Source organism: Chenopodium album, chromosome 10 (genome assembly GCF_948465745.1).
Source record: "Chenopodium album chromosome 10, dcCheAlbu1.1, whole genome shotgun sequence".
Lineage (NCBI taxonomy): Eukaryota > Viridiplantae > Streptophyta > Magnoliopsida > Caryophyllales > Amaranthaceae > Chenopodium > Chenopodium album.
Window position 1 is genome coordinate 7,354,651 of NC_137843.1, and position 27,420 is coordinate 7,382,070.

Here is a 27,420-nt window from a genome sequence, read left to right on the forward strand (position 1 = left end):
CTTAAATTTTAGAATTGATGACCAATTGAAGAAATCAAGTGGTGAGTTTTTTTTCATTTGAAATACACTAGCTTTTTTGAACTTATTAGACCCCTACGATAATATGGTTATCGGAAGATTCACCTAATACAAAATAATGTGAAATGGGTTCAAATAGAGTAAGAACGAGAGTGTAAATAAAATCAATATAAAGAAATTAATTAACAAAAATAAATATTATAGACTAAGGAGTAAGGACTGTTGGGTAAGATTTTAAAATTAGTGTTTTTTTACACAAAAGTTTAACTTGTTAAAAATGTATTAAAACAAATATGTTGAGAAGATTATAAAACCGACTTAATTAAACTAGAATATTATAAAATGGAATCTATATGAATCGAACAAAAATGAAATGTATTGAGTGTTAGAACATTATAAAATGGAGGTAATAATAAGTTAACAAAAAAAAGAAAGAGTAAAAAGAAAGGCAAAAGAGAAAAAAGAAAAGGCAATTAAAATCAATGGGCAAAGTGAGACACAATTTACAGATAAACAAACATTAAAAAAATACAGAGGATAAAAGAGAGAGAGAACATACAAGAAGAAGAAGTAATGGTTATGTCGAAAACCGCAATCCCAAATTTTCAACCTTCTGCCTCTTCAAAGCGACGCAAGAAAAAGCTGAAAATTCAACACATTTCACTTTACCAGTTCTTACTTCTATCTCTTTCTTTTTTATTTCATCTTTTCTTTCATTTCAATTCAAATTTATTTTTTAATTTTTTGCGGATTTTCATGGATTTTTATTAGTTTGATTGAAAATGGCTTCCTATTTGGTGCGTATGTATTTGGGTTTCTTCTGTTCTTTGATTTTTTTAAACGGGTTGTTTAGTTTTTATGTGATTATTTTGATTTGTTTGATCAATTTATCACTTTAAATTGGGTTGATTGTTTTTGGGAATTTAATTTGAGGTTTTTTTTGAAAAGATTGACAGGAGCTGTAATAAGCTTTGAATAATTGCTGTCTTGTTTAAGTTAGTCTTGCAAATTATTACCATGTTATTTTTGTTGTTGTTATTGTTATCTTTTAATGTTAGATTATTGATGGGGCTGTTTTTATGTAATAATATTAGTCTTCTTGTTAATAATATATGAAATTGGAGTTTATTGGATTGTATTGCATTTGATTCTTGATTATTTGGTGAATTCGTAGTTATGTTATAGACTGTAAGAGCCTAATTTCAGAGGTGTATGCGGTTTTATTTTTTGTAGCTTCTGTATAATGTTTGGTTTATTGGGTTGCTTGAACTTTCATTGAATTTGACGGTCCACTATTATGCGCGATTTTAAAAGTATTGTGATACATTTGCAGGTACAAATGACCATGGCTTGTGTAAGCTGTATTGCTTAAGGTCTTTGAGGTGATAATGATTTGGACTTTAATCTATGGTCGGATGGTTAGGTTGCATTGGACTTCTAGTTGAAGACTTAAGGGTGGTAATTGTATGAATGTTTAGTTTTTGGATAACCGATAAAATGGAATTCAATTCTTTAGGGCGGCTTGAGGTATCTAAAGAGTTGCTCATTTGGAAAATTAAGCGATGATTGAATTAATGGACCACTGCAATAGATAGGTAGAGGAACTTGAAGATTTAACCTTCAATTTGGATTTTTTTGAATTTTTTTTATAGTAGTACTAGTAAGCTTCACAATGGGTTTGCCTCAAGTATCCTCTAGTGGGTCTAATGAGGAACGTCTGGCACAATTGAGCCAGCTTACCCATTATAGTAGTGTGAGCTCACTCGACCGGGATGGATTGTGTGGGGAACATGTAAGCTCATTATGTGGGAATTCGTCAATATCTCCAAGAGGAGGGTTCTTGAAGATCGGAGACCAGGGTGTAGGTACTTCTGATGACTCCTTAATGCTAAGAAGGAATAGAGATATTGTGCTTTATGTTCCCAAAGTGAAATTTGGGCAAGAGGGTGTTGGCTGCTGCAATGCTAAGCAGGAGGTGGATGTTACTCCTGTTTCTAGGATTGTAGGATTTCAAGCAAATGAAACTGTACGTTGTGATGAATTGAGTAACAGTAGTTCTTCAAATGAATTTGATCGTGCTGTGAATGATACTGGATCATGTGGTGTAACACTTCGAAAGCGAATGTTGTCACCTTTGAGCCAATTGATGATCCCTGATAACTGCAAACGTGATGTTTTAAACCTGGGATATGGGATGCTGTCTCCTGTCAATACTGAGAAAACATGTAGTGCAGGGACACAAGACAGTAAAGTTGATGATTCTGGATTGAAGGATCAAATGAGTACCCCAATCTCGTCATACTCTTACTGCAGAGAGCAGATAAAGGCATCTTATGTAGGTGGTAGAAAGGCCTCATACATTTTGGTTGATGGCCCATCACCACTAGACCAGGAATCATCTGATGTTTTTTTATCCTCTTATGGATTTAGCAAACTGGAAAAATCTAGTCTAGTAAGAAGTCATGCTGGGGGTAACTTTTTATGCATGGAAAAAATGACCTCCCATTCCCTTCCATCTTCTCCACTTGGTCGGAAATCTTGTGATAGGATGGAAGCTGCAGATGGGTTTAAGAGTATTAGAAGACAGTTAGAGAGTGAATATACTGCAATTAGTAGTATTAGACTGTCACCTGATGGACCTGATGTTGGCGCACCCGTTTCTGCTGAAAAAGAGGGGTGCAATATCACTAGGTTACCGAAAGAACACTTTCGGCCGTCATCATTGGATTCTTCGGGGGGGTTTATCTGGCCATTTTTTCCTGACTTGGCCCCTAATCTTCAAAGCAGAAAGCCAATTAGAACTTTGAGTAGACATTGTGTGCGGAGGTCTTTGGTTGGCTCATTTGAGGAATCTCTTTTGTCTGGTAGATTCCCCATTGATAGTATCTATCAGGTTGGTGCACTACTTTGATCTTCAGGTTTCTGCCTATTGTATTTTTTAGAAAGTAATGGCTTCTAATATTTTATTTAGCTTACAGTTATATCTGTCTTTGGTTAGAAACTCGATGGCTTCCTAGCTGTTCTAAGTGTTACCGGGGGAAATTTCTCACCAAAGTTGCAGAAACTTCCATTTTCTGTTACCAGTGTGGATGGAGATAGCTACTTACTCTATTATGCATCCATAGATCTTCCAAGTAGAGCTGCGTCCGGTGGGATTTATGGCCACAAGTTCCAAAAAAGTCTTAGCAATAACGATGCGCGAGTTGACAAAAATCGACTGCGCATTCCCATGAAAGGACGGATACAGCTGGTATTTTGTTGTTGGACTTGCACTTTCATCTTTCTGTGATAACTTTTATTACAAGTCTGTGCTGTGCTGTTCTTGGATATATACTTTTGTTTTCTAAAAGAAATTGTATAGCAATTGTGTTCTGATTTTCTGAATATTGTATTTGACTTCACTCTGCAGGTCCTCAGCAATCCGGAAAAAACCCCTATCCATACCTTCTTTTGCAACTATGATCTGAGTGACATGCCCTCTGGTACCAAGGTGAAATTTATGTTCTAATTCTGCTTATTACTGGTTAGAGCCTATAAATTTTTATGGCACTATAACATCTTGCTAGGAAACAAGCACAAGCTGATATGTGGTTGGATTAGCTGGTAATATGAGGGGCCCTCATATAACAGATTATTTTGGTTTGTGAAGAAATTGGTTAGTCAGAGGCAGACATAGTGCATTGCAAGAGTTGTAGAGCTAGGAAGACACAAATTGTGTGAAAAAGAGGTTATGATTAAGGCTGAGGGATTTTTGGATGTTAGTGCATATATTTTGAATAGGAGTTGCGAGTTTGAGTGCCTTCAAGCTGTTGGGGGTGGCTCTAGGGTGAGACATGTATGTTAGATGTGCAATAATGGAGGTATATATGGTTTGAAGATCCACAATATGAGGTTGTGGTTTTATCAGTAAATAAGGATTCATTTATGATACTGTTAAATTGTAGTTTATCCCCTGTTCTGTTTCCACATCAATTCTGTGTGTTTATCCTTTTGTTTTTGTAAATATTGGATCTTGTTTTTAAAAATAGTTGGATGGAGAATTATGAGTGAATTTCCGAACATTTGCTTTTATGATCTGCATCTTGTTCCACTGCTTACTTATCTGATAGCAAAGTAATATGGACGGAGTATGGGCCTATTTTGCTTGTTTCCGTGGATTCTCTTTGTAAATTAGATCCATTATCTTCTTTAACAATATGTGTTGACAATTGCTGTTTTGTATACTGCTGGATGTAACTGAAGCAGCTGCTTCCTTTTGTTATAGTATTGAGCCTCACAATTCTCAATTTTGATCTAGGCAATGAGCCAATGATTGAGATTATAATTAATATTAGGAGCCATACTTGTTTTGTAGTTTGGTTAGATCATATTCCTTATTTTGTTTCTCTTTGACACAGACATTCATGCGCCAAAGGATCACGCTTGAAACTACTAAAATTTCTACGGAACCTGAACAACATAAATCCTGTGAGAGGACGGTGAGGGAAAGGATCACAGGAGCTTCAAAAAAGAATTCTTCAGCGGGACTGGACACACCATCAAGAATTGCATGTGAAGAGAATTCTACGGGGAAAGAACGACACTGTGTGTGTAATAATTTAAGAGAAATGGGAATCGCTTGTAGTGGCTACAAAAGTGAATGTCAAAACACTTGCCATGAAAATTTCTCCCAGGGTGTGAGCAATGCAAGTGAGAAGAAAGCTTCACTTGGTTCATTTAAGGTTAAAGAGAACGTTAACGGTCCTGGAACCCTACGATATGCTCTGCATCTTCGTTTTATGTGTCCTCCACTAAAGAAATGTTCTCCAAGAGGTAATTCTGGAGAAAATGAACGGGAAAGGAGATTTTACTTGTACAATGACCTGAGAGTTGTATTCCCTCAGAGGCATACTGATTCCGATGAGGGCAAGGTATGTGTCATTACTATATGATATATGATTTGAACTTTTTTGCTTCACTTATACTCTTTTTGTACAATAAAGCTTCAAACTAAGCTTATTACATACGAAGTATTTTGCTTCTAGTTAGAATTTTTTTTTTCCCCAAATCGTGCGAATATTTTAAACTTCCATTAAAGAGACATCACTAACTCAACAAAAGTCTCATCTTCTTTTATGTCTAACTTTTTTCCCTGATTTTTCCAAAATTCCAACTATTGCATTTGCAATGTTTAATGGCTCATCATGCACAAATATTTGCCCGAATGCATTAACCATCCACTTTGCTCAAATCCGAGTGGCTGAAGTTTGCTGGTGGCTTAGTTCTGACTTCTGAATGTAGAAATGTTACAGTTAGATGTTTGCTCCAAAGTACTACTTAGAAATGGCAATGGCTATAGTTTTTACGAGTAAGAATGATCTGGAAGGGAACCTACTTCCATTTGGCATTATAAGGTTTACTGTGATAATGTCTTTGCATTGAATTGAGCTTCTTCCCATAGTAACTTGTTGATGTTTTGGTTGCTAAGTTTGAATGTCTTTGTTATGCACTGAGCTTCTTCTGATACTTACCTTATTGATGTCGTGGTTGCAGTTGAATGTGGAATACCATTTCCCAGCAGATCCAAAGTATTATGACTTCGTCGATTGATCTCCTTATTCTGACTGTACATATTGTAAATCTACATTCATCATAATGATTCCAACTTGGGACTTTGGGAGTCTTCTTAAGTATACTTTCATCTGTACAGCTGACGATTACTTTAATAAATTTTATTTTATTTTCTGATTGATTGTTGTGTGCTATGGACTGCTACCATAAGCTATATGCTTGTAATTGTACTTGTACTTCTTGGTCTGTTGTACTAACCTTGAGTGGTCGGCCCAATAAGAAAGGCCCAAACATACCAGGCCCATCACCTAAAGTCCTAAAGGCAAACTAAAGAGAAGAGGAAAGCCTGTAATGCAACTTCAGGAAATCAAATACAAGTAGGGTTTATTACTGGTACATTACCTAGGAAGAAATAAAACAATACTGTAAACAAACATGTTATTGTTCATTATTGTATTTTTCACTCGCAATCTTTATTACTAGATTCACTTTTTGTTTTTTAAAATTTATGTATCAATATAGTAACCGTGTTGAACAAAATAAAAATAATAATAAAAAAAAAATCTACGCAGTGTACAATAATAGGATATTTTCTTCTTCAAAATATATGTTTTACAAGTACGGACTATGATTTGGGAAGTAATAATGTGAGTAATAAAGATGAATAGTCAATTTCAATTAATATCTAGTGAAATTACAAGAGCTTAGAGTATAAGACCCCCCCTTACCCACACCTTGTATGCATGACATATGTATCTCCTTCCATTCTCATGCAAATGTACAACATAAAATATAAAACATGACCCCGACATCTATCACCTCCTTTAAACCTCTCCATACAATCGTAGCAACATTATCTTCTCGAAAGAACTATATCAACACAAAAACATTCCTATTTAACACATTTTTATAATGACTCCTTCGTTTACATTTGCCAAATTTCACTATATTAGATCAACAACAATTACTTATTCCGAAACTTCTCATACATACGTAAAGTAAGTCGTATTCTAACCTTTTAATTTCACAATTTCATGGAGCTAGATTAACAATTATACTATGATAAAATTTTTAAATAAAAGATTTAACCATCCTCATTATGATTGGGACACGTGGAGTTCTCTCCTTTGATTTGCTTACATTCCAATTGGTACGGACAGAGAGAGAAAGAGAGAGAATAAGATGAAAACTGACAATCTGCAAAAATTACAGAAACTTGGAGTGGGGGGGAGGGGCGCCCTCCAACTTCACCTCACGACGTGCTTTTCAATTTGTACTAATACTACTCACCTTTTATTTGTCCTTTTCTTTTCATATCTTTCATCTTTTTAGTACTCTATTCATCATCAGGTGGTGTATAACTGTATATGTGCAATTGTGCATGCACAATCTCTTACCTACCTCCCTCCCTCACTTCATTTCCCTCTATTTTACAAATATCTGTCATTAATAGCTACGTTGATATATAGTACTTCCATCCGTACTCTATCTACTATCTAGTATGTATCTCTAGTCATGCTATGATTTCGGACAAAATAATACGACAAAATTACACACGAGTTAGACACGGACATTTAAAAGTTATAACGGAGTACTATACATGAATAATCATTATCACAAGAATATTGGAGAAGGTTAAAATGGTCATATAATGAAGTATAATAATATCAAAAACCAATAACAGTTTCCTCTACACAATCAAGGTAAAGACAAAATTGGATAACGGAATTTGGGAATAATTGAAATTTGTTGGAATCACTGCAGCACTACAAAATCAAGGACAGCTAAACCCCTCTAGCTTTCTCTCTCTATAAAACCCCTCTTAACAAATCCAAAACTCTGATATTTTCTCTCTTCTTCTTCTTCTTCATCTTCTTCCTAATCATTACTACTACTACTCAGCTCATTTTATCAGAGTTTCATCTCAAACTCAACTCCAAAAATGGGGGATAATTCAGATAATAATAATAACGATAACAGTATTATTATCCATGGAAGCTTGTATGAATTCCTAAAATACCCTTCGTATTACACTACTAATAATAGTAACAACTCTTCAACTCTCTCGATTTACGGAGAAAAACCCAGAAAAGAGCCCAAAACGAAGAAGTGTTGCAGTGATAATAATAGCAGAGTATTTAGCTGCAATTATTGTTCTAGAACCTTCACTTCTTCTCAAGCTTTGGGTGGCCATCAAAATGCCCATAAAGCTCAAAGAGCCGCCGCTCGCCGTCTTTTGTCGTCGGAATCTCCCACCTCCGCCGCCTCTAACACCCCCAATAACACCTGTTATTCCATTGAAGACGACGTCGTTCAAGGCGGCGGAAGCGTTGGAGGTGGAGTTGGGTCTCTTTACTTTCCTGCTACTCTGTTTTCCCATCAACAGCTAGCCGCCGCCGTCGTTAATCCTACCGCCGCCACCAACACCGCCGCTTCTGGTTTTCCGGTGAGTTCTGGGTATGGAGATGGGTGTTCGTATTCATTCGGGTACGGATACGGATACGGGTTTGGGTATGGGAATGCAGCAGCAGGAGGAGGGTGTACTAATTTTGAGGTTAATCATTCTACTACTACTACTACTAATAATAATAATAATAATAATAATAATAATAATAATAATAATAATAATCGTGTTATTAATACTAATAATAATGGATTAATGGAGGCGGTGTATGGTTCAGCACCTCTACATTCTGATGCAGCTAGTTTTTTCTATCCTAATGGTTCTGCTTGCGGTTGTGGGTGCGGTGGTCCAGTGGTGGCGCCGCCTCCTGGTGGTTACTTTGATGATACCGGTAGCGGTGGCGGGTTTTGTAATACAATGGGTATGGGTATGGGTATGGGTGGTATGGTGCACTCTCCGCCGCCACCGGCCGCGGTCATGCTGAGTCCTTTTCCCCTGGAGAATCACCACCACCACCAGCAGCAACACCAGCGTTCAGGAGGAAAAAGTATAGACCTCTCACTGTCTCTATAATCTTGTTGGTGGCTCCTTGATTAATCAGTATTATGCATGGGATTATTGCATTGCAAAAAATGGTTTAGTTTCAAGCTAAGTTACTAATTATGCATGAAGTATTAACTTGATTAAAGGTTCTGTTAGTTTAAATTAATTAAATAGATGCTAAACATCTAGTTTAATCTGTTTTGTTATTGGTTTTTAGCTTATTTTGATGTGTAATAATGACTATATATCTAGTTTAATTAAGAGGGTTGTTATCTGATCTCTTAATCTTGTAGTACAGTACACCCTAAGCTAGTTTTGATGTTTATGATATGATGGTATTTATGAATCAAGTTTGTTCTTCAGTTTAATTTTTTTATTTTATTTATTTGAACTTCACTTACTTTCTACTTCCTTGAATCTGAATCTGTTATCATGCATTTTTTTTTTTTTTTTTTTTGACAAGAATCTGTTATCATGCATTACTAGTACTATTCTATACTTTCATTGGCAACTTAACTCTGAATTCATATTTTATTAGTGGTAAATTAACTAAGAGAATGAAATTATTAAGTAGCTCACTGTTAAAATGTTGATGAATATTTGATCAGTACTACAGATGGAAAAAAATTGATTTACCTGGTACTACATGAAAAAATTGATCAGTACTACATGGAAAAAAAGAAAACAAAATTTACCAAAATGGAGTAAATTATTCATTATCAAAATAGAATACATACTACATAGTACCACGCATAACGGATTAGAATCCAACTCAATACCATTATAACCATTATTAATATATAGAGTACTAAAAGTAAATGGTTCATTACTCTTAAATACGGAGTATCATACATGAATATATCATTATTTTGATTTGTAATTGTATCTTTATGATTTTACTAGTTCCTAGTAAAAATTAAGAGCTTTTGCATTAAGGTGTATTTTTTTTTTTTTTTTTTTTATTTGAGTTAGTGATATATATAGTCTCAAAATCACAATTTTTGACATTATTGCTAATTAATGATGATGTGATAAAAATTAAAGAGTGGTAAATAAAAGTAGGTAACGATATTTGTAGTCCTAAGGGTATGTTGTCTTTATCTTAAAAAGGTAATTTGGTCTAACTTTTCTTAAGTCGATCTAAATATATTTGGTTTAATTTGAATAATTATCATTATAAATTTGTTTAGTCTAATATAAAATTTTCTGATATATTGAGTCAATCTATAATTTTCTGATTTTTTTTTCCTAATCTGATTTATATAAAAATCAGTAACAACCACTATGTACAATAACAAGCTAAGTAATGTGAAATAAATAAGGTGAAGTAAAGAAAATACTTTGAGGGTGGGGATTCCTTACCCTTTCCCCTCACTCTTGAAGTGTCTGACCCGCAAATACCGGATCAGAAAAACCGTGAGGATTAAGGTACGATTAGAGTTTTTCTCCTAATCTTAAAAAAAAAAAAAAAAAATAAAAAAAAAAAAGAAAGAAAGAAAGAAAATGTCACGTGTACATATAGGAGTACACATGAATTGGCGGCAGCATGTGCCGATTTGGGCTTCACTCGATTGAGGTAACAAGCCGTCAAGCACCGTGAATCCGTGATGGTTTCTTGAAAATTTTTACATTAGTCATTTTTCATGGCTACAAATATTACTATACCTATATTTAAAGATTAATAATTGATACAGTAATACATAATGTTAACCTCAGAACTTATATAATGTTGGAAGCTTTTATTGATAGAAATTAAAGAATTCTAATGTATAGTAATTGACTAATTGGTGGCTTATTTGCTTCCTGTAACAATTCATTTGTATTTATACTTTGTAATGTTGTTGATTTGAATGAGCATACATGGTGATTTCTGTTTTATAGACAAATTAAATTAAGCAACATAAGCTTAATTGAATTTAGCAAACTTAATTGCAAAAGCACTGCAGAAATGCTGATCCTTGAAAGCTAAGAGGTACTCAATCAACTAAGATTGCGACTCTTTATAGTAACAACTCCAATGACAAGTTAATTGTCAAATTAGCTTGGTATGCCATATAATTTTTAAGCTAATTATTACTCTCTTCGTCCTATAATATTTGGGACGTTGGGGGTGAACAAGTAGTTTAAGAAAATTACGAGTCCATTAAAATATTTGTTTATTATATAGAAGATTCTCTTTTGTATTTTTATATTGTAAGAAAAGAATAACCGGAGTGGAAGTGGGGTAGGCGAGAAAGAGAAAATGTGGGAAAATAATTTTTTTATTAATGGTCCCATTTCATAGTTAGAAACGTGTCAAATATTGTAGGTCGGACGAAAATAAAAACTGTGTCAAGTATTATGAGACGGAAGGAGTATTATTTCATCTACTTTAAGCTCCAATGACTTGCTATTTATTATTCCGTATGACCGTATCTTACTAAGCTAGTTAAATGGACCCTACCTCCTACGATTTAATTTGTACTACTACTAGATTAAATGCAACAAAATTGAAAACTATAATAAATAAAATTGAAAGGGGATCAACTGATCCTCACCACTAAACCACTTCGGTGAAAGTTGATGAATTGAACTTGTTGGAGATTATAGATCTGGAAACTTGGAACAAATCAGATGATGAAGCGAAGAACAACAAAATTCCAGATTACATTATCTCATCATCATAATTGGAAGAGGCGGTTTTTGATGGGTTTTGCTTAAAATTAATTGACCCACCATCAATTTACTTATGCCCTTTCCGAATTTCTTCTCCCAAAGACGACTAAGATTGCTTTTATAATTAAGCCTAATGTATTGAAAGTCATCTTCTATCTGGAGCAAGGAAGGGCCCTGATTTTTTAAGACATCAGTTTGCTTGGGAATTCTTTTGCCTCCTCCTTTTGTCTCTATATAATTGCAAGATTAGGAGTACCTTTAGATTGGGTAAAGCAAATTTTCTTGAACAATTTCCAGCAAAGCATTTTAAAAATGGCTGCCGATCTTCTTTTGGTTTTTTTTTTTTTTTTTTTTTTTTTTTTTTGGATGAAATACCTATATTAATTTGTGTTAGTAAATTACATTTTCTATTTTTTTTTACTAACTTTTACCGGCTGCATAAGGTCATTAGAAGAGGTTACATGTTTCAGTACCTTGTTTGCAACTTTTCAAACTTTGGTACCTAAACTGCAACTTCTTGCAAATTTTAGTACCTTCCATTTATGTTTACTCAGCTTGAAAGATTTTTCTTAGGAATGAGGTGAGTATATCAACAAAACCCATTATAAGTAATACTCGTAGTCTATTAGCTTCTAAACTAAAAAGTTTCCTAAAATATTCGAGTATCTGCTATCATGATCGAGGTTTTTAGATTTTATTTCCTAAGAAAATAAGATTATCACGTTTTTGAACAAAATCTTTGGATTTTATTTCCTATAAACAATCCTATTACTACTAAAACAAATATATTAGGTAACTTGCTCACAAAGTTTGTTCACCACTCCTAAATCATCCCAAACTGTTCATTCCCATTTTCCTATATATACTTGTTTATTTATTTCAGTTCTACGCACCATAGATACCTTCATTCAATTTCCTTGAAGCCATAGATACTTTTATTTCATGTTTTTGAACAAAATCTTTGGATTTTATTTCCTAAAAACTACTCTCATATTACTACTACAATTAGGATACTTGCTCACCAAGTTTGTTCACTCCTACATCATCCCAAACTCTACATTCATATTCAGTTTCTACGCATTATAGCTACCTTCATTCCCTTGAAATCATTCTCCCTTAATTGTTCATCCTTCTAGCTTCTTTCTCGATCGATTAATTAATTAATTAATTCTACCTCCCGGCAGGTTCACTAAAAAAGCTTGACGCGTCGTTTCTGACAAATGAAGAGAAAGAGCTTCTTAAAAAGGCGGATATCAACGTCAAGGTCGTCATGGGATCGTTCGTGTACGAGATGCCCCTGAGTAGATGGAATTATTTCGTTGATAAAGAAAAGAAGAAGAACAACAACGACAACAACAACAACAACAACAACAACGAGGATCCCGGATTTAAGTACGCTTTGAAGTCCGGGAAAAGACGGGAGTGGCCTAAACTGAAGAAGGAGAATGGACTACAACAAGATGATTACATTCTTCTTGCAACGTTTCGACACAACAACGCTCTTCACTTTGTCATCATCAAAGCCAAACCCGTCACGCTGTTTGGAACTGCAATAGGCCATAAATACTCTTTCGAGGATTAAGTTTAGTTGATTTGTCCAAGATTATTGATCACTTGTACAGTCGTACTCATCATTCAATTCTTTGATGTTTTATATTACGAAGTATTAGTTTTATTAAGTACGTTTGTTGGTTGCTTTTACAAGTTATCAATTGTAATAATTTAGTACTATCGATTAATAAAGATTGTTGCTTATTATTGGCTTCTTTTCAATCTGAGTGTATCTAATTTAATTTACTCTATTATAATTACAGTAGCAATTTTCACTTCAATGTACTAAAACACTAAAGTTGAAGTTTTTCTTTAATTATTATTTTTATATTTTTATGATTCTGACTTTTGTTAAGAAAAATCCTTGATATTTTAGTTCACAATTTTATGCTTGCATAACTCCTATAGAAAACCCTTGAGAGACTATTACATTATTAGCTAGTTTTGGGCTATAATCGTTTTTAATTTTTGGGAAATTCTCAATCGTAGCCTTCTACTTTTGCTTATTTCCAATGGTAGTCAATTTTTTTTCGGATTCTCAATGGTAACCTTCAACTTTTAAAAAGTTGCAACTGTAACCTTATTAAGTCTAAATCGTTAAATTCTGTTAACTTAAACTGTTGTCATCCATTTTCTCTCTCTTAACCATTTTCTCTCTCCTTCCATTCATTCATCTTCCATGGCAGCCACCTCCAACCCCAAAACCCTCCACCCGCAACACCCTCCCCACTCCAACAACCACCACATCTCCATCCCCCTTCACTCAACCGCAATAACCTCCCACAATCCCACGAAATTGGCCTCCAACCCCAAAATCCACCACAAAATCAGCCACCCACCAAAAACCCACTCACGAAAACACCCCCATGGAACTGCCGCCCACCAAAACCCCACCCAAGAAACCCGCAACTCACACAATTACCACCTACACCTACCAAAACCCCAACCAAGAAAACCCCACCCACCTTAACCCCTCCTAAGATACCCCAAACCCAGGAAAATCACCACCCATATATTGAAATCCCCATCCACGAAAATGAAGAACCCTAGAAATTGATTGAAAGAAAAAGGGGAGAAATAGAAGAGTACTTTAGAGAATTAAACAATTAAGAGTTTTGAGGTTGATGGACATTGACACATTTATCAAATAATGGTGATGAAGGTGGAGAGATAAATCCTTGGAGTTTGGAGGTTGAAGAAAGAGGAGAGATAGAGTATGGAGGTTTTTTTGGGAGTTGTTTTTCTGGTTTTTTTTTTTTTCCCTTTTTTTTTTAAATATTGAATAATTAATTTGTTTATTACTTCGTAGACCGTACTACCGTAGTAAGTTAGATTTAACAAAAAATTAACATTAAGGTTTACAGTTGTAAAAATTTGAAAGTTTAGGACTACCATTGGGAATCCGAAAAATAATTGGCTACCATTGAAAATAAGCAAAAGTAGAGGACTATCATTGAGAATTTCCTTTAACTTTTTATTCAATAATTCAAATAGAATAATTATTTTGGATTTTAGGGTTAAACTTTAAACATTAAATAATTTGTGTTCAAGGTTTATGTAAGTTATTTATTTATTTACCATGAAAAATCCTTTTATTAAAAGCATAGGGGTAAAATCCTTAAAATAAAACTAGTCTCTTAATGGACCTATCGATGTCCCAATTCTTATTCATTACCCTAATTGATTACCAATATAAGCCCATTTCGTTGTCTTACATTAATTTTTTCTTTTTTGGGTTATTAAATGTTATTGCTTAAATCTTAATCATGTAGGAGTGACGACAAAAAAACTAGGCGTGTAGGCGCATTTTTCTTCAAGGTCCTCTAATAACATTTGGCTTATAACAGAAGAATAACTAGAGCAAAGTGAAATATTAGTAGTTATTTGAGTCCCTTGAAAATATACAGAAAAGAAAAAAAAAAAAGAAATTTGTAGAATGGGTAGTTTTTGGTGTTTTAGGAAAAAAAGAAGTGGAATGCATAGAATTTGAGTATCGGGAATTTGTAAGATTGTGGTGAAATGTTGCAAAATTGACTCTATAATCATAATATAGATTACCGAACAAAAAATTTACCATGTTCCTTTTGTGACTTGGGAACCATCCAAACCTTCTAAACCTTATTATATATAGCAGGATCATAGATTCATAGGACACAAAATAAGGAAGTACAAGAGAACAGAAGATTTATATATCTTTATGGTCTTGTTACACAGAGAGATTGTTATATACACCAGGGTGTACGGTGTACCCATGAGCATTTTGTTCTCATTTTTATGATTGTTAATCATTTAATCATCAAATGAAGAGCAAAAACTAACCTTAGGTTAGTTGGGTGCATGGTGCACCCGGATGTGTAACAATTTCCACGTTACGCATGATGCCAGTTTCATTAAGAAAACTTACCTTGTGCTTCCAAGTTTCCAACTCCTAAAACCAAAGTCATAGACTACAAAGCCAGAAAGCAGAAAATTAAGAAAACTTTCAAGCTACATTCATACTAAGAGCTCGACTATTAATCAGAATCAAATTAAAGGCTGAGTTTCCAATCAAATTGAAGGCTGAGCTCGACTACTAATGCTCAAATGTAGGAGTATAAGCCTCAGAACCATGCATGGTTTGGTACAATGTTCGGGCAGCAAGACTCCGGTAGGGATCTTTTTCCCTTTTCCCCTTTAAATATGAGATGCAACGCTCAACCTCTGACTTCACTTTCAAATATACTTCGTGTGCTTTCTCTTTGTCTCTCAGCTCCTGCTTCATCTCTGTATATACACGGAAAAATTCATACATATCGTTGTATGTAGCACTGATGACTGACAAACCATTAAAGAAAAATTGATTGAATGAAGAAGTAGAGAAGTCAGGAATATTATTAACTAGTACATGAATTACACAACCACAGAACCATTAGTCCATTACTACTTGCATTGATAAATTTCTCTAATTTCCATGTTATACATAGAAGAAGACTGTAAGGAGAGTAAGTCTGTACTGGATATGAGACAGAATCCTTGCATACACTAATCAGAAATTAAATATACCTGCTGTGTCAATTGGTTTGCCAAACATATAATAGAATCGGCCTGGAAGTTTTGGTACAACTCCTAGAAAATACGTAATTTGATTTGCTACTTCCCCTTCCAAGTCAGTCCTATCATAAATTCAACAAAGTTTAGCTCATGGATGTTTTTCGAAATTCAAGCCTTTACTTGAGGGCTCATATGTTAGGTAAAGACCGGAGCAAGCTAAGAGAATACAATACCTGTTAGCAAAAGAATTATAAGAAAATATAATTCTTGTCAAACCATGATGCTAACCAAGATTACCTTAATTGGATCTGACTAGTTCGTTTCTCTATGGACTTCCGGAGGTAAGGAATTTTCATCTGGTCTTCAGAGTCTAAAAGAATCTGCAGATATACAACAAACAAAATTCATTCATAAAGAATAAAATACATGCAATTTATAGATGTAATAGCGAGATAAACATGTTTATGTTGTATAATTACATCCAAAAATAAGCAGGTTGATCACAAAATGCATACCTTAGTATGCTAGGGAATATGTCATATATAAATAAATGAGATGAATGAAGAATAAATTTGGTGTAAGGAATCATGGATGTATGCTTATTGTTTTATACTTGATGTACAAAATGGATAATCATAAGGTAAACTAGTAAATTTCCAAATGGACTAAGTACTAAGACAGACGCGGACTAACCTCACAAATATCATCTTCTCCAATAACCCCAAAAGGTATAATTTTTGCTCCAAATCTGGCAGCCATTCTCACAAATTCAGACCTTTCTGGCCAAAATAATTGATATTCCTCACCCTGCATAGTCAATTGTTAAATCGAATGTTTTTTATAAAATGTCAACCAATACATTCCATTGCCGTACAGTCACAGGACTACAAAATTCTGACTTTGACATCCCTCTCCCAGCAGCGAATCTATAAAAGGAAATGCTCATCAGCATTACCATTACACTTAGCATTTATATTGAAGTTGTCTGCCTTTTTATTAACATACAAAAAAATATCATTGTGTTACTTATAATTTTTTGCTGGTCTTGACATAACAAGACGGCTATACAAGATTAGCCAAGTAAACAAATGGGGATAGCTGTATGCTTCTGACATCCGTCTAGAGTTTGCACCCTTAAACCTCCAGGATCCACCAAAAAAGCTAGAATTGAGAAAGACGCAATTTTAAAGGAGATACAGAACCTTATTATGAAGAGCTTCACGCACTCCTCCCGGATACAACAGAATGTGAGAACCTGATGAAAGTAACTTGAAGATGTTACTGGGTGAGACTGGAACTGCACCCATGATCCTAAATGAATCAAACATAGATAAATCCAATACATCTTCTTGCAGCTTAACAAAAAACAAAGGATGTGCAAGACATCTCAAGAGAATATTTCTTTTTTCCATAAAGTTTCGTACTATAGGAAATGAATCCAAAGCCAGTAGCATGTGATTTCCAACTAGTACTACAGGACCTTCACTAGGAATTCCTGCAAGGCCTCGCACAATTTTACCATTCTCCAAAGTAGAGAGCATCACCAGTCCAGTAGCAATGTCAAGCCATCTGTGATCAATGATATGATGATAAAAGCAACTATAATCAAGATCCACACAAAATGTTTAAAATCCGAATTCTGAACCATGTAAGATAGTGTTCCTCATTTGCCCCTTTATTTTATGATACAAGGAAGTATAGCTACTTACACACTTATAGAATTCAGTTAATATCACATATAATTGTGTTGATGTATAGAGAAATTGGTGTTCTATAGTGACAACTAATGCTGCATTGATAATTTAGGATTTGAAATGTAGTATACTTTGAATTTTTGAAATGAAGAGATTATAAGGTAATATCACCTCAAGAGCTTTTCTTTTCTCCCTTACTTCTTGAATTTTTCATATCTGGTGTCAATAGTCATTACTATGTTCATACAGATAATTTATACTAAAAATGATGAATTACCTGAATGGATCAGATATTTTTTTAAATTCAGCATCAGTGGGAGGCAAGTAATCAGTAATATAGTCATGGAATTTACCACAACGATATAGACTTGTACCCTTTATTATGGTCACAATATCAACACCATCTTCCTGTGAATTAAAGCATATTAAAAAGGAAATGTCAAGATTAGAACAGAAAAAACAAAAAGGACAAAATAATCTTGCCAAGACAAGAGTATCATATAAAGAAGAATAGAATGTTCCATATCAGCATCCAGTCCCAAACTTTTAAGAAGGACAAAGTTCAACTAACCAGGAAGATAAAATGACCAGAATCTTTGAAGTTACGAATCTCACACTTAGGCATTTTACCAGTGTTTTTCAACACACGAATCTCTTGTTTTGGTAAAGCTTCACGAATCCTTTCTGCTTCCTCCAAGCTCGGTAGAAGTTGATCCCTTTCACTGAGATAAATTACAAATGATAAAGCTGAAAATCAAGAAGTGAAAGTAGTATATCACTGTATGAGACTTATTGAGTACAGTGAAATGATGGTGATTCTCATGAAGAATTAAAAGTTTTTGTGGAGTGTTTTGGCATTTTTTTCCCTAAGTATTAGCTAAGACCGTCCTGCCTTATTTGACATCATCTTATTTCTAATTCTCTGCTTCCTAGTATATTTTGCAATTTTGCATATTTGCACATATACTTAAAATCTTAAATATAGAAAGGTGTGCTATATGCTTGTATATGCATTTGTGAGATATTTGATTTACATACTATTTATCATACAAAATAAGCAAGCTATTGTGGTGTACATCAGGTCAAAAATCAAATTGGCACCATCACCTCACAAATCTAAAGGTGACTGGCACTTCATGTGGTCTGGTGAGGAACACACACATTATAATCGATCTTAAGAAGTATTCAAGAACGTTAATTTGAAATCCCCAAACTAAAGATTAGCAAGATTAAAGATATATTCATTCCTTAACTTGGGGTTATAGCAAACCAGAACTGCAAATTAAGGAAATCTCTTTAGTTTTAACAGTAACTGATTAAGCTTATGAAATGAAAATAATGACCACCTGGCAAGAATTAAAATCTGAGCTTTGACAGCATGTAAACGCGAATTAGCAAATGAGCAAGCTGATTTCATCATCTGCAGCTTCCACAAAAGTGTCTCTCTAGGAAGAATATCAGCCAAGACCTGCAACTTTAACCATGAATTTCTTACAAGTAGATAAAATGCGAAGTAAAAATTGATTGGGTCTAAAATATCAATGACAAAAGGTTTAGTTAATTGAAGTACAACTATATTCAGTTTACAACTCAGACATATGCTCATAATAATTCATTTAAAATTCCAGCCAATAACTGTGACCTCATTCAAGAACTCATTGCTTAGTAAGTATTCACTTGTATAATGATAAGCAATAGCATTCTGATACTGTACACAAATTGTACAAATTTCACAAGTAATTAGCCATATAGGAAGAGAATTGATATTTTAAGGAAAATAGGTTACAATGATACTTTGTATAGAATACAGAGTAATAAGAAAGAAGACATGATAAATGAATAAAAGAGGTTTTGAATTTTTTTTCTCTCCCTTAGTATTCCCAAGTTCGAACACTCTTATTATCCCAGCAGATTAGGAAGGAAGAGAAAGCCTTCAAGCAGAGACACACTGAGTGAAAGAACAGCATGTAAGAGCGTTATTGTTTTGCAATTAAATTGAATTGTCTACATGCATAAAAGCTCAAAAGCCTTGATACAACACAGCCCAAAACAAAACAAAACACAAATAATGGACAATCTACTGTACATAGCTGACTATCATTAATGCAAAATAAGTTGTGCAATGGAGGTTCAACAAGAGTATTGGCCTTACAGATAAGTAGGATAACAGATCATCAAGACCTTTAGAAAGTTGTTCCAATGTTGCTTGTCGTTCAAGCCCTTTGTCCACACTAGATGAGATTAAATTAGAAAGCTCACCTGGGGAAATTGAAAGGAAATTGTCAGTTGCTTGCCTTCTTTGCTAGCCAGATACAATTAGTCTGCCTCCTCCTCATTAAAACAAACATGGATTAATAAAAAAAGTCTCATAGCTTAGAAAATTTGCTGCATTGCCCATCAATAATGATATTTGAGTGGTGACAAAGTTATAAACACAATGTTCAGGGACATCACAAGTTCTATTAGCAATTCAGCTTCTAACCTATGTCCAGCTAGCTATGTTTTACGGAAGTCAAGCTCTCCTCTATTAATATCACTGCTTATAAAACTGTATTTTCAGGTATTCCTAGCATTTGTAATTCAACATTCCAATGGTAGCCTTTCGCAGTTATGAGTTTAGGTCTCATATTTCAGAGAGTGGTACATACCCAGATATCCTGCATTAACATCCAACAGTTTAGTTTGCAAATGTGAAGGTCAAACTTTAGACTATCTCTACTTCGGAAACAGGTAGATATTATCTTTGCTAATTACAGTTTTGAGTCTCAATATGTTTCTATACAGATCTACTTCTAAAAAATCATAAGAGAAATACATGTTCCTACAACTATTATACTCTAAACCTCATTTTTTTTTTTGTTGATCTATCTCTCAAATAAAAATTTAAAAAAAATACATAAATAAGAAAAAATCTCCAATGCAGAATCTGGTATCATGGGCACGCTACAATCACTTGATATGATAAATTGTTAACTCAAAAGCACATATTTAAACTGATACAACTTCCCCGTCTGTTTTGCTGATGATATAATTTGAATATGTAAAGCACTACAGTCATCAGTCAAAGGTGGACATTTCATTTTCACCCTCACAACCATATCTATGGTGTAGGATCATTAATTATAAGTAATTTAAAGTCGGATTCATATAAAAATACTTAGAAAACCAAGGCAAAGGACCATGAACACCATATTATTTAGGATCATACATACATCTGCTTTACTAAAGAGGTATCAATGATCCTTGGATTAAAAAAAACCAAGGGAGATTAGGAAATAGTATTCAGTCTTCAGCATGCATAAACTGTTGGCTTAGATATAGCGCAATACAGAATCAGATAAACGAAAAGGAAACTAAACCTGTCATAAGGCCGAGGGTGTTTCGTATACTGATCAGAGAAAGCTCATTGGGGATGACTTTCAATAAAGGAAATAAAAGTTGCAGGTTTGATTTGCTATAACATGTAGCTGCAAGACCAATATCAACAATATGTTACAGCTAATTCAAGCAAGGTAGCTGAATAAACATGGAGTTGAATTTTGTTTCATTTCCACAGTAAAACTTGGACTTTATGGAGTGGCAAACTAACAAGTGATTGTAGACAAAAAATGTTGAATACAACTTTGATGAAGGATCAAAGAACCAGATATAATAAAATCAATGTTCTAATCTCCAGGATATGAGAGATGTTTTTAACATAATTTTCATCTAGCTTACAAATGCTCCAAGATATTCCTCATGAATCAATGGTCTTTGTCCTAAGCATTTCACTTCAACAATAGAGAATTTTTGCAAATCGTGGCACCATACAGGTAGATTTTTTGAATTGATAAAATCATATTTAGAACATTATAAACGTAGACTGAGATTCACAAAATGCATCACATTTAGCTAAAGTTTAGCAGATACAACTTAGTGGTATATTTTCCTTACAAACGTACTTGAGATCACAAGATTGATGGTAGTTCAGCTCAAGAAAATTTACATGGGAAATATTGAGAATAATTTACAAGTGGAGGCTGGTTACACAATAACACAAACAATAATTCTTACCAGGATTAGCCAAAATGAGTACAAGATCAATATCAGGATTTCGAGCTGCCACAACTAATGCAAGACATCCTCCAATTGATTCTCCAACAAGGTAAATGGGTTTCTCAGGGGACCGATGATTCTCTGACCTTACAGTTTCCTCAACCAGCAACACCAGTTCTAAATGAAGAAAGAATAATAACGGTTAAACAATATTGTCAATGATCACAAGCATTAGGATTATTACTACAACACATTATATTTATGTAAAATGGGTTCAACATGAATATACGCTACATTTGTTGAATAGATGTGAATACATAATCATGTAGTTTATTACAAAGTATAATACAAAACAGGATAACAGGTTACAAAAAATAAAGAACAGACAATGTACTCTGCATATGTATACAACTACTATACATTCACGGTGCAAAATCAAAAAGAGGTAGACCTTGGAATGGAGTCCGATCCTTGACAGGTATGTGCAAGCACCATACATCAAATATCCTTGACAAAGAAGACAATATCCCATTAAAAATAGAAGTATTAAAAACAGTAAAGAACTAGGATTGATAATGAACTAATGAGGCGGGTAATACTCACTTGCTTAGGGCCTGGTGTTGTAAAACAAGTCCACATCCAAGACCATCAATTCCTGTAAGTTATTTGATCAAAACCAACTTTAAATGAATAATAAAACATCAAGCATAGCAATTGTACTACAGTTTTACTAGTAAAGAAGTCGTTAAACATGGGGAACTTGTCAAAAACTACCTCCTTGGTAGCACTACCATTTCACGGATTTCATCCACTTCTCCGTCCCATGGGCCCAATTACCCCCACATCCATTAACCTCTTCACCACCACAACCAAAGTAATAAGCTCAACCCCTCGTTTTTCAGTCTCTCCTCCAAACAATTTCAGCATATCCTACGTCTGGAAGATGTTGGAAAACTTTACCGCGAACTGGGTTTCCCCGCGGTTGATCAACAAACTCGTCGCCAAAGACCCCTAGCACGGGGAAACCCAGTTCGCGGTAGAATTCGGCGACGAGTTTGTTGAGCTTTGCCAATCCAAAATGTCATCAATTTTCTATCTACCCAACCTATTAAAACCCATTACCACCCCAAAAAATTGAATTTCACATCATTTTTTTTTCTCCCAAAAACTAGAATTCCTCAAATTCATGGTTGCATCATAACTAATGGAGACAGTAACTTTCTGCTACATAATAGCTATCTGATATGGGAAGGAATTGGTGATGTATTCACAAAATTATAATTTGAACCCTTTTATTTTTTTTATTGATTTCTGTAATTTAGGCCCTTTTTGGTTGAAGGAATTTGGCTGGAAAAAAAAAAAAAAGAAAAGAAAAGGTTATGTTCCTTTATTTGGTTGAATGACTGGAATGAAAATTTAAAAGAAAGGAAGGGAAGTGAGAGGAAAGCCTCTTTACAATTTTTCAGCTTTTTTTTCCTCCCAAAATTGGAGGAATTCGACTGGAAAGAAAAAATAAAAGCATATTTTCTTTCGGTTCCCTTCATTACATTTCATTAACCAAACATTGGAAATAAAATCTCTTTCTTTTCCCTTTTCTTCCCTTCTCTTCCTTTCTTTTCCCCTCCTTTCCTTTCTCTTCTTTTTCGTTACTAACAATGAACCAAACAAAGCCTTATACGGAGGAAATGTTGTGTGGAAGAGGGGAAGTTCTTTTTTTAATTTTTTTAAGAAAAAAAAGAGGGGATGTTTTCGGCGCAATGAAATTGGAAATGGGAGGGAAATTGAGAAAATTACGCTAGGATAATTAGATGAAAAAATGAGAGTATTAAACTATAAAAGTCTTTTTTTAAGGATTTTTTGACTTTTATCACAAAAGAAAATAAAAAAAAATTGTTTTTAATAACCAAAACTTCTAAAATTTTTATTTTACCACCAAATAAAAAATAAAAAATTGTTTTTTTACCGCCTGTCGTAAAAAACCTAACGGAATTTTTATTTTCATGTCAAACACATGCTCTTTAGGGGTTTTGGGTAGAGCTGTCAAAAGTTGACCCGACCCGAAATACGGACCCTAACCCGACCCTAACCCTAACCCGTCTGAACCCGAAAAAAATGGTGACCCAAACCCGACCTAAAACCAACCCTAGACCCGAGTTGACCTGAGTATTTGAGACCCGAACCTGACCATGAACCGACCTAGAGAGGACCCGACCCGAATGTGACCCGTAAATTATTGACCTGAACCGAACCCGACTCGAACCCGAGAATGACCCAAACCCGATTTAACCCGTCAAAACCCGAATTCAACCCGACCTGTTACTAACCCGACCCGTTCCTAACCCGACTCGAATTTAAACCCGACCTGTTACAAACCCGACCCGAAATCAACCCGACTTGTTATTGACCCGACCCAAATTCTACCCGACTTGTTATTGACCCGACCCGAATTTAAACTCGACCTATTACTAACCCGAATTTTAGGATTTAGGAATTTTTAGGATAAAAAGAGTTCTCCGTATTGACTATTGAGTTTTAGGCTTTTTTCAATTTATTAACATGGATTCCAATTATAAAACAAAAGTGGCCTTTCTCATCTTACTTGACTTATCTCTTACATAATCCTCGTCAAAGAAAAACTGAACAGGACAGCAGCCAAAAAAAAAAAAATTAAACAAAAAAATAAAAAATACACGAGACCCAGACAATAGCAGGTCTTTCTCATCTTACTTGACTTATCTTTTTTTTATTATTATTTTTTTTAAGGGAATTCAAATTTTATTATTCACTTGTCTATTTAATATTTTTTTTTTAGAAAATGTTTTAAATTACGTAATTTAATTTGGAGTTTTAAATAAATTAAAAAAAATAAAAAAAAATGTAACTGGACCCAATATGACCCGACCTGATATCAAACTTAAACCCATATTAATCCAATATTTGATACCCGAATTCGAACATGACCCGACTTGATTATTAAAACCCGAGAATAAAAAGACTTGAAAAGGATCGATCTAATTATAACTCGAAATTTTTTGACTTGAACCACACCCGAGACCGACTTGGAAATGACCGACATGATTATAACCCGCAAATTATTGACTTGCCAATTTGAACTCGAGAATGACCAGACAAGTTTAAATGACCCAACTTGATTGTAACCCGCAAATTATTAACTAAACCCGACTTGAACCCAAGAATGACCCGACTTGGAAACGACCCGATTATAACCCGCAAGTTTTTGACTTGAACCGAATCCGACCCGAACCCGAGAATGACCCGACTTAATTATAACCCGCAAATTATTGACTTGAATAGAACCCGATAATGACCCGACTTGGAAATGACCCGACTTTATTATGACCCCGCAAATTATTGACTTGAACCGAACCCGACTCAAACCCGATAATGACCCGACCTGATTATAACCCGAAAATAATTGACTTGAACCGAACCCGACTCGAACACGACCCTAACTCTTTTAAACCCGTAAAAACCCGAATTTAACCCGACTTGTTTTTCACCCGACCCGAATGTAACCCGACCTTTTATTGACCCGACCTAAACCCGACCCGAACCCGAAAAGATGTATGACCCGACTCAAGCATGACCCAACCCAAACCCGACCCACATAGGTCCTGACATTAACCCGTATTGACCCGACCCGAGATGACCCGACCCACACAAACCCGACCCATTTACCTGAATTGACAGCTCTAGTTTTGGGGGGCATTTTATACCTACGGATCCAATTTGAGGTCAGAATTGACAAAAAATTATCGGAAGTGCCTCGTTTGGCGTGTTTTAAAATACATCAATTTACGCGAAACACGCAAAACGAGGCATTTTCGATCATTTTTTGTCAATTCTGACCTCAAAATGGGTCCGTAAGGCCAAAATGTCCCCCTAAACCTATGAAGAACGTGTTTTGCGCACGAAATTCAAAAAAAAAATTTTAACTGTTAGATTTAACGGTTTTCTTGATGTTAGGCGGTAAAAAACAATTTTTAGAATTTTTTTTGTTGGTAAAATAAAAGTTTTAAAAATTTTGGTGGTAAAAAATAATTTTTTGATTTTTTTTTCTGTGGTAAAAATCAAAATTTCCTTGAAAAAATAAATTGCAACAATTTAATGGGCCAAGTGAACTTACCCCTTTGAAATAGATAGATGATTCTCATGATGAAAAACTTATATTTTCTCCAATTTAACCTTACTAATATTATATTTAGGAGTTTGATGTAGAACCATAAAGGTGATTTTGGGTTGGATTTTGCCCAAAAACAAGACTCATTTTGAGCCATGCTTTCTAGGCAAAAAAGCAAGTTATGCCCAAACCTGCTAGTTTAGACCAATATGTTAACTGACGGATTTTTCGGTTATGAATTATTTGTAACATGTAAATAAATTTAAACGTCAATAAAATGAAGACTTTCAATAAGTACATAATAATGTAATAAACTAATTACCGTAATCAATTTTTAATTTCTACCCTTAAAACATCATTGACCTATCTTAGTACTAAACTCTTTAATTTCACCTTAACAAATAATACAAATATATAGTTGAGAGACGTTAGTAAAAAAAATTGTTACAATATTTATAGAATGGTGAAAGTAATAAATTATATACCGGGAAGGTAGAGAAGGAGAGGGGAGTTGTGCATTCTACTCCCCGTCTCTAACGGCGAAAACCAACAAGGCGGTCCATGGCCTCGACAACCTCCACCGTCGGATTTGATGAAGAGATTAGCCAATTCAAAATATTCTCTCCAACTCCTCTTATCTTCCTGATCCTCTTCCATCATTGCACCTGCACTTATGGCTTTTCCATTGATATGATTATAGTTTTTATTAGCTACCTCAATTTTTACAGTTGGCGTTACAGTTTTTATTGTGGTGGAAGTGATCGGCCATGCACTAATAAACTTACGCTCTGCATTATAGACTGCAGAAACGGTTGCCGGCTGCCGTGGCAAAGCACTACCAAACAACCTCATCACTGGTGTCGATAATAATCCTACACCGGCGACGGGGACGTAGCCTTTGCCGGTTTCCGCCATCAATATAAGATGAGAGAGATGAAGAGAAAAGTAATAGCTTAGGTAGTGTAGTAGAGTGTTATTACTCTATAAATTTATATAAAGATTTTTTTTTGTGCTCCACCTGGTCCCAATTATTGGTGCAGGGTATTGAATACGTGGTTCTTCCTATCATGTACAGCCCCATCACCATTCACCACTACACCACCTATTAATTGATTAAGTATAGATAGTCCGGAGTAATAAATGTCAATATTATGGAATTGTTGATATGTTTGTTCATAATTGGTGGATAATTTGAAGTGCACGAGTACTTCTCCCTCTATCCCTTTATTTCTGCTCCATTGTCATTTTTTGAGAAACTTTATAAACTTTAACCGTAAATTATCGTTAATTTATAAGAGATAATATAGTAATGAGTGAACTTGTTAGATTCGGCTTATTGCATAGTTTATTAATATTACGTTTTTATAATTTTGACGTGTATAAAATGAAGATATGTGCGTTCTAAAGCAACTCCAATGGTTGTAGCTAGGGATTTGCTTGCAATATTAAAATAATCTCTAGCTACTAGCTTAACCATTAAAGCTAGAAAATGCAATTAGTTTGGCCAATCTAACAAAGCTAATTTGCTTGGGAAAAACTTGCTAAAATAAAATAAATTAGAATAAATAAAATGAAATTTATCAACGTAAATTAAGGAGGTGTGATCTATTTAAATAGTAAGTTATTAGCTAGCCATTAGAGCTAAAATGACAATTCCTCCCTTCGTCCCCGAAAGAACGACCCCTTTTGGGTTGATTTTGCGGGTATTAAGAAAGTTAAATAAAAAGAAGTAAAATATATTATAATGATAAATTTACAAGGGGTTTGTTAAAAAGTAGAGAGAGAAAGTATTAAAAGTA

The 27,420-nt window shown here is 34.4% G+C and overlaps 2 protein-coding genes across 2 annotated transcripts; one reads left to right on the forward strand and one right to left on the reverse strand.

Moving 5' to 3' along the window:
• Positions 1–522: 522 nt before the first annotated feature.
• On the forward strand, positions 523–5,742 carry LOC145562116 (uncharacterized). The gene is made up of 6 exons (XM_081622297.1): positions 523–689; positions 1,352–2,911; positions 3,017–3,268; positions 3,428–3,508; positions 4,416–4,928; positions 5,551–5,742. Exons 2-6 carry the CDS (start codon positions 1,691–1,693, stop codon positions 5,605–5,607), a joined length of 2,124 nt encoding a protein of 707 aa, XP_081478423.1. The 5' UTR covers positions 523–689; positions 1,352–1,690; the 3' UTR covers positions 5,608–5,742.
• Positions 5,743–15,107: 9,365 nt separating this feature from the next.
• Positions 15,108–26,536, reverse strand: LOC145564692 (phytyl ester synthase 2, chloroplastic-like). The gene is made up of 14 exons (XM_081624927.1): positions 26,107–26,536; positions 22,084–22,135; positions 21,932–21,987; positions 21,499–21,657; positions 20,805–20,912; positions 19,598–19,704; positions 18,792–18,913; positions 18,017–18,167; positions 17,723–17,853; positions 16,954–17,320; positions 16,445–16,558; positions 16,049–16,131; positions 15,764–15,873; positions 15,108–15,484 (listed from the first exon to the last, which is right to left on the reverse strand). Exons 1-14 carry the CDS (start codon positions 26,534–26,536, stop codon positions 15,294–15,296), a joined length of 2,181 nt encoding a protein of 726 aa, XP_081481053.1. The 3' UTR covers positions 15,108–15,293.
• Positions 26,537–27,420: the final 884 nt, after the last annotated feature.

What these genes read in the sequence shown, in the direction of transcription:
- LOC145562116 (XM_081622297.1), top strand. Translation starts at nt 1,691, where the DNA reads ATGGGTTTGCCTCAAGTATCCTCTAGTGGGTCTAATGAGGAACGTCTG. An exon ending in TGAAAGGACGGATACAGCTG is followed by an intron (nt 3,269 to 3,427) that starts GTATTTTGTTGT and finishes TTCACTCTGCAG; the next exon opens with GTCCTCAGCAATCCGGAAAA. An exon ending in CTGATTCCGATGAGGGCAAG is followed by an intron (nt 4,929 to 5,550) that starts GTATGTGTCATT and finishes TCGTGGTTGCAG; the next exon opens with TTGAATGTGGAATACCATTT.
- LOC145564692 (XM_081624927.1), bottom strand. Translation starts at nt 26,536, where the DNA reads ATGGCGGAAACCGGCAAAGGCTACGTCCCCGTCGCCGGTGTAGGATTA. An exon ending in CTGGTCATTTTATCTTCCTG is followed by an intron (nt 17,854 to 18,016) that starts GTTAGTTGAACT and finishes TTTAATTCACAG; the next exon opens with GAAGATGGTGTTGATATTGT. An exon ending in GTGAAGCTCTTCATAATAAG is followed by an intron (nt 16,559 to 16,953) that starts GTTCTGTATCTC and finishes TTGACTATGCAG; the next exon opens with GGTGAGGAATATCAATTATT.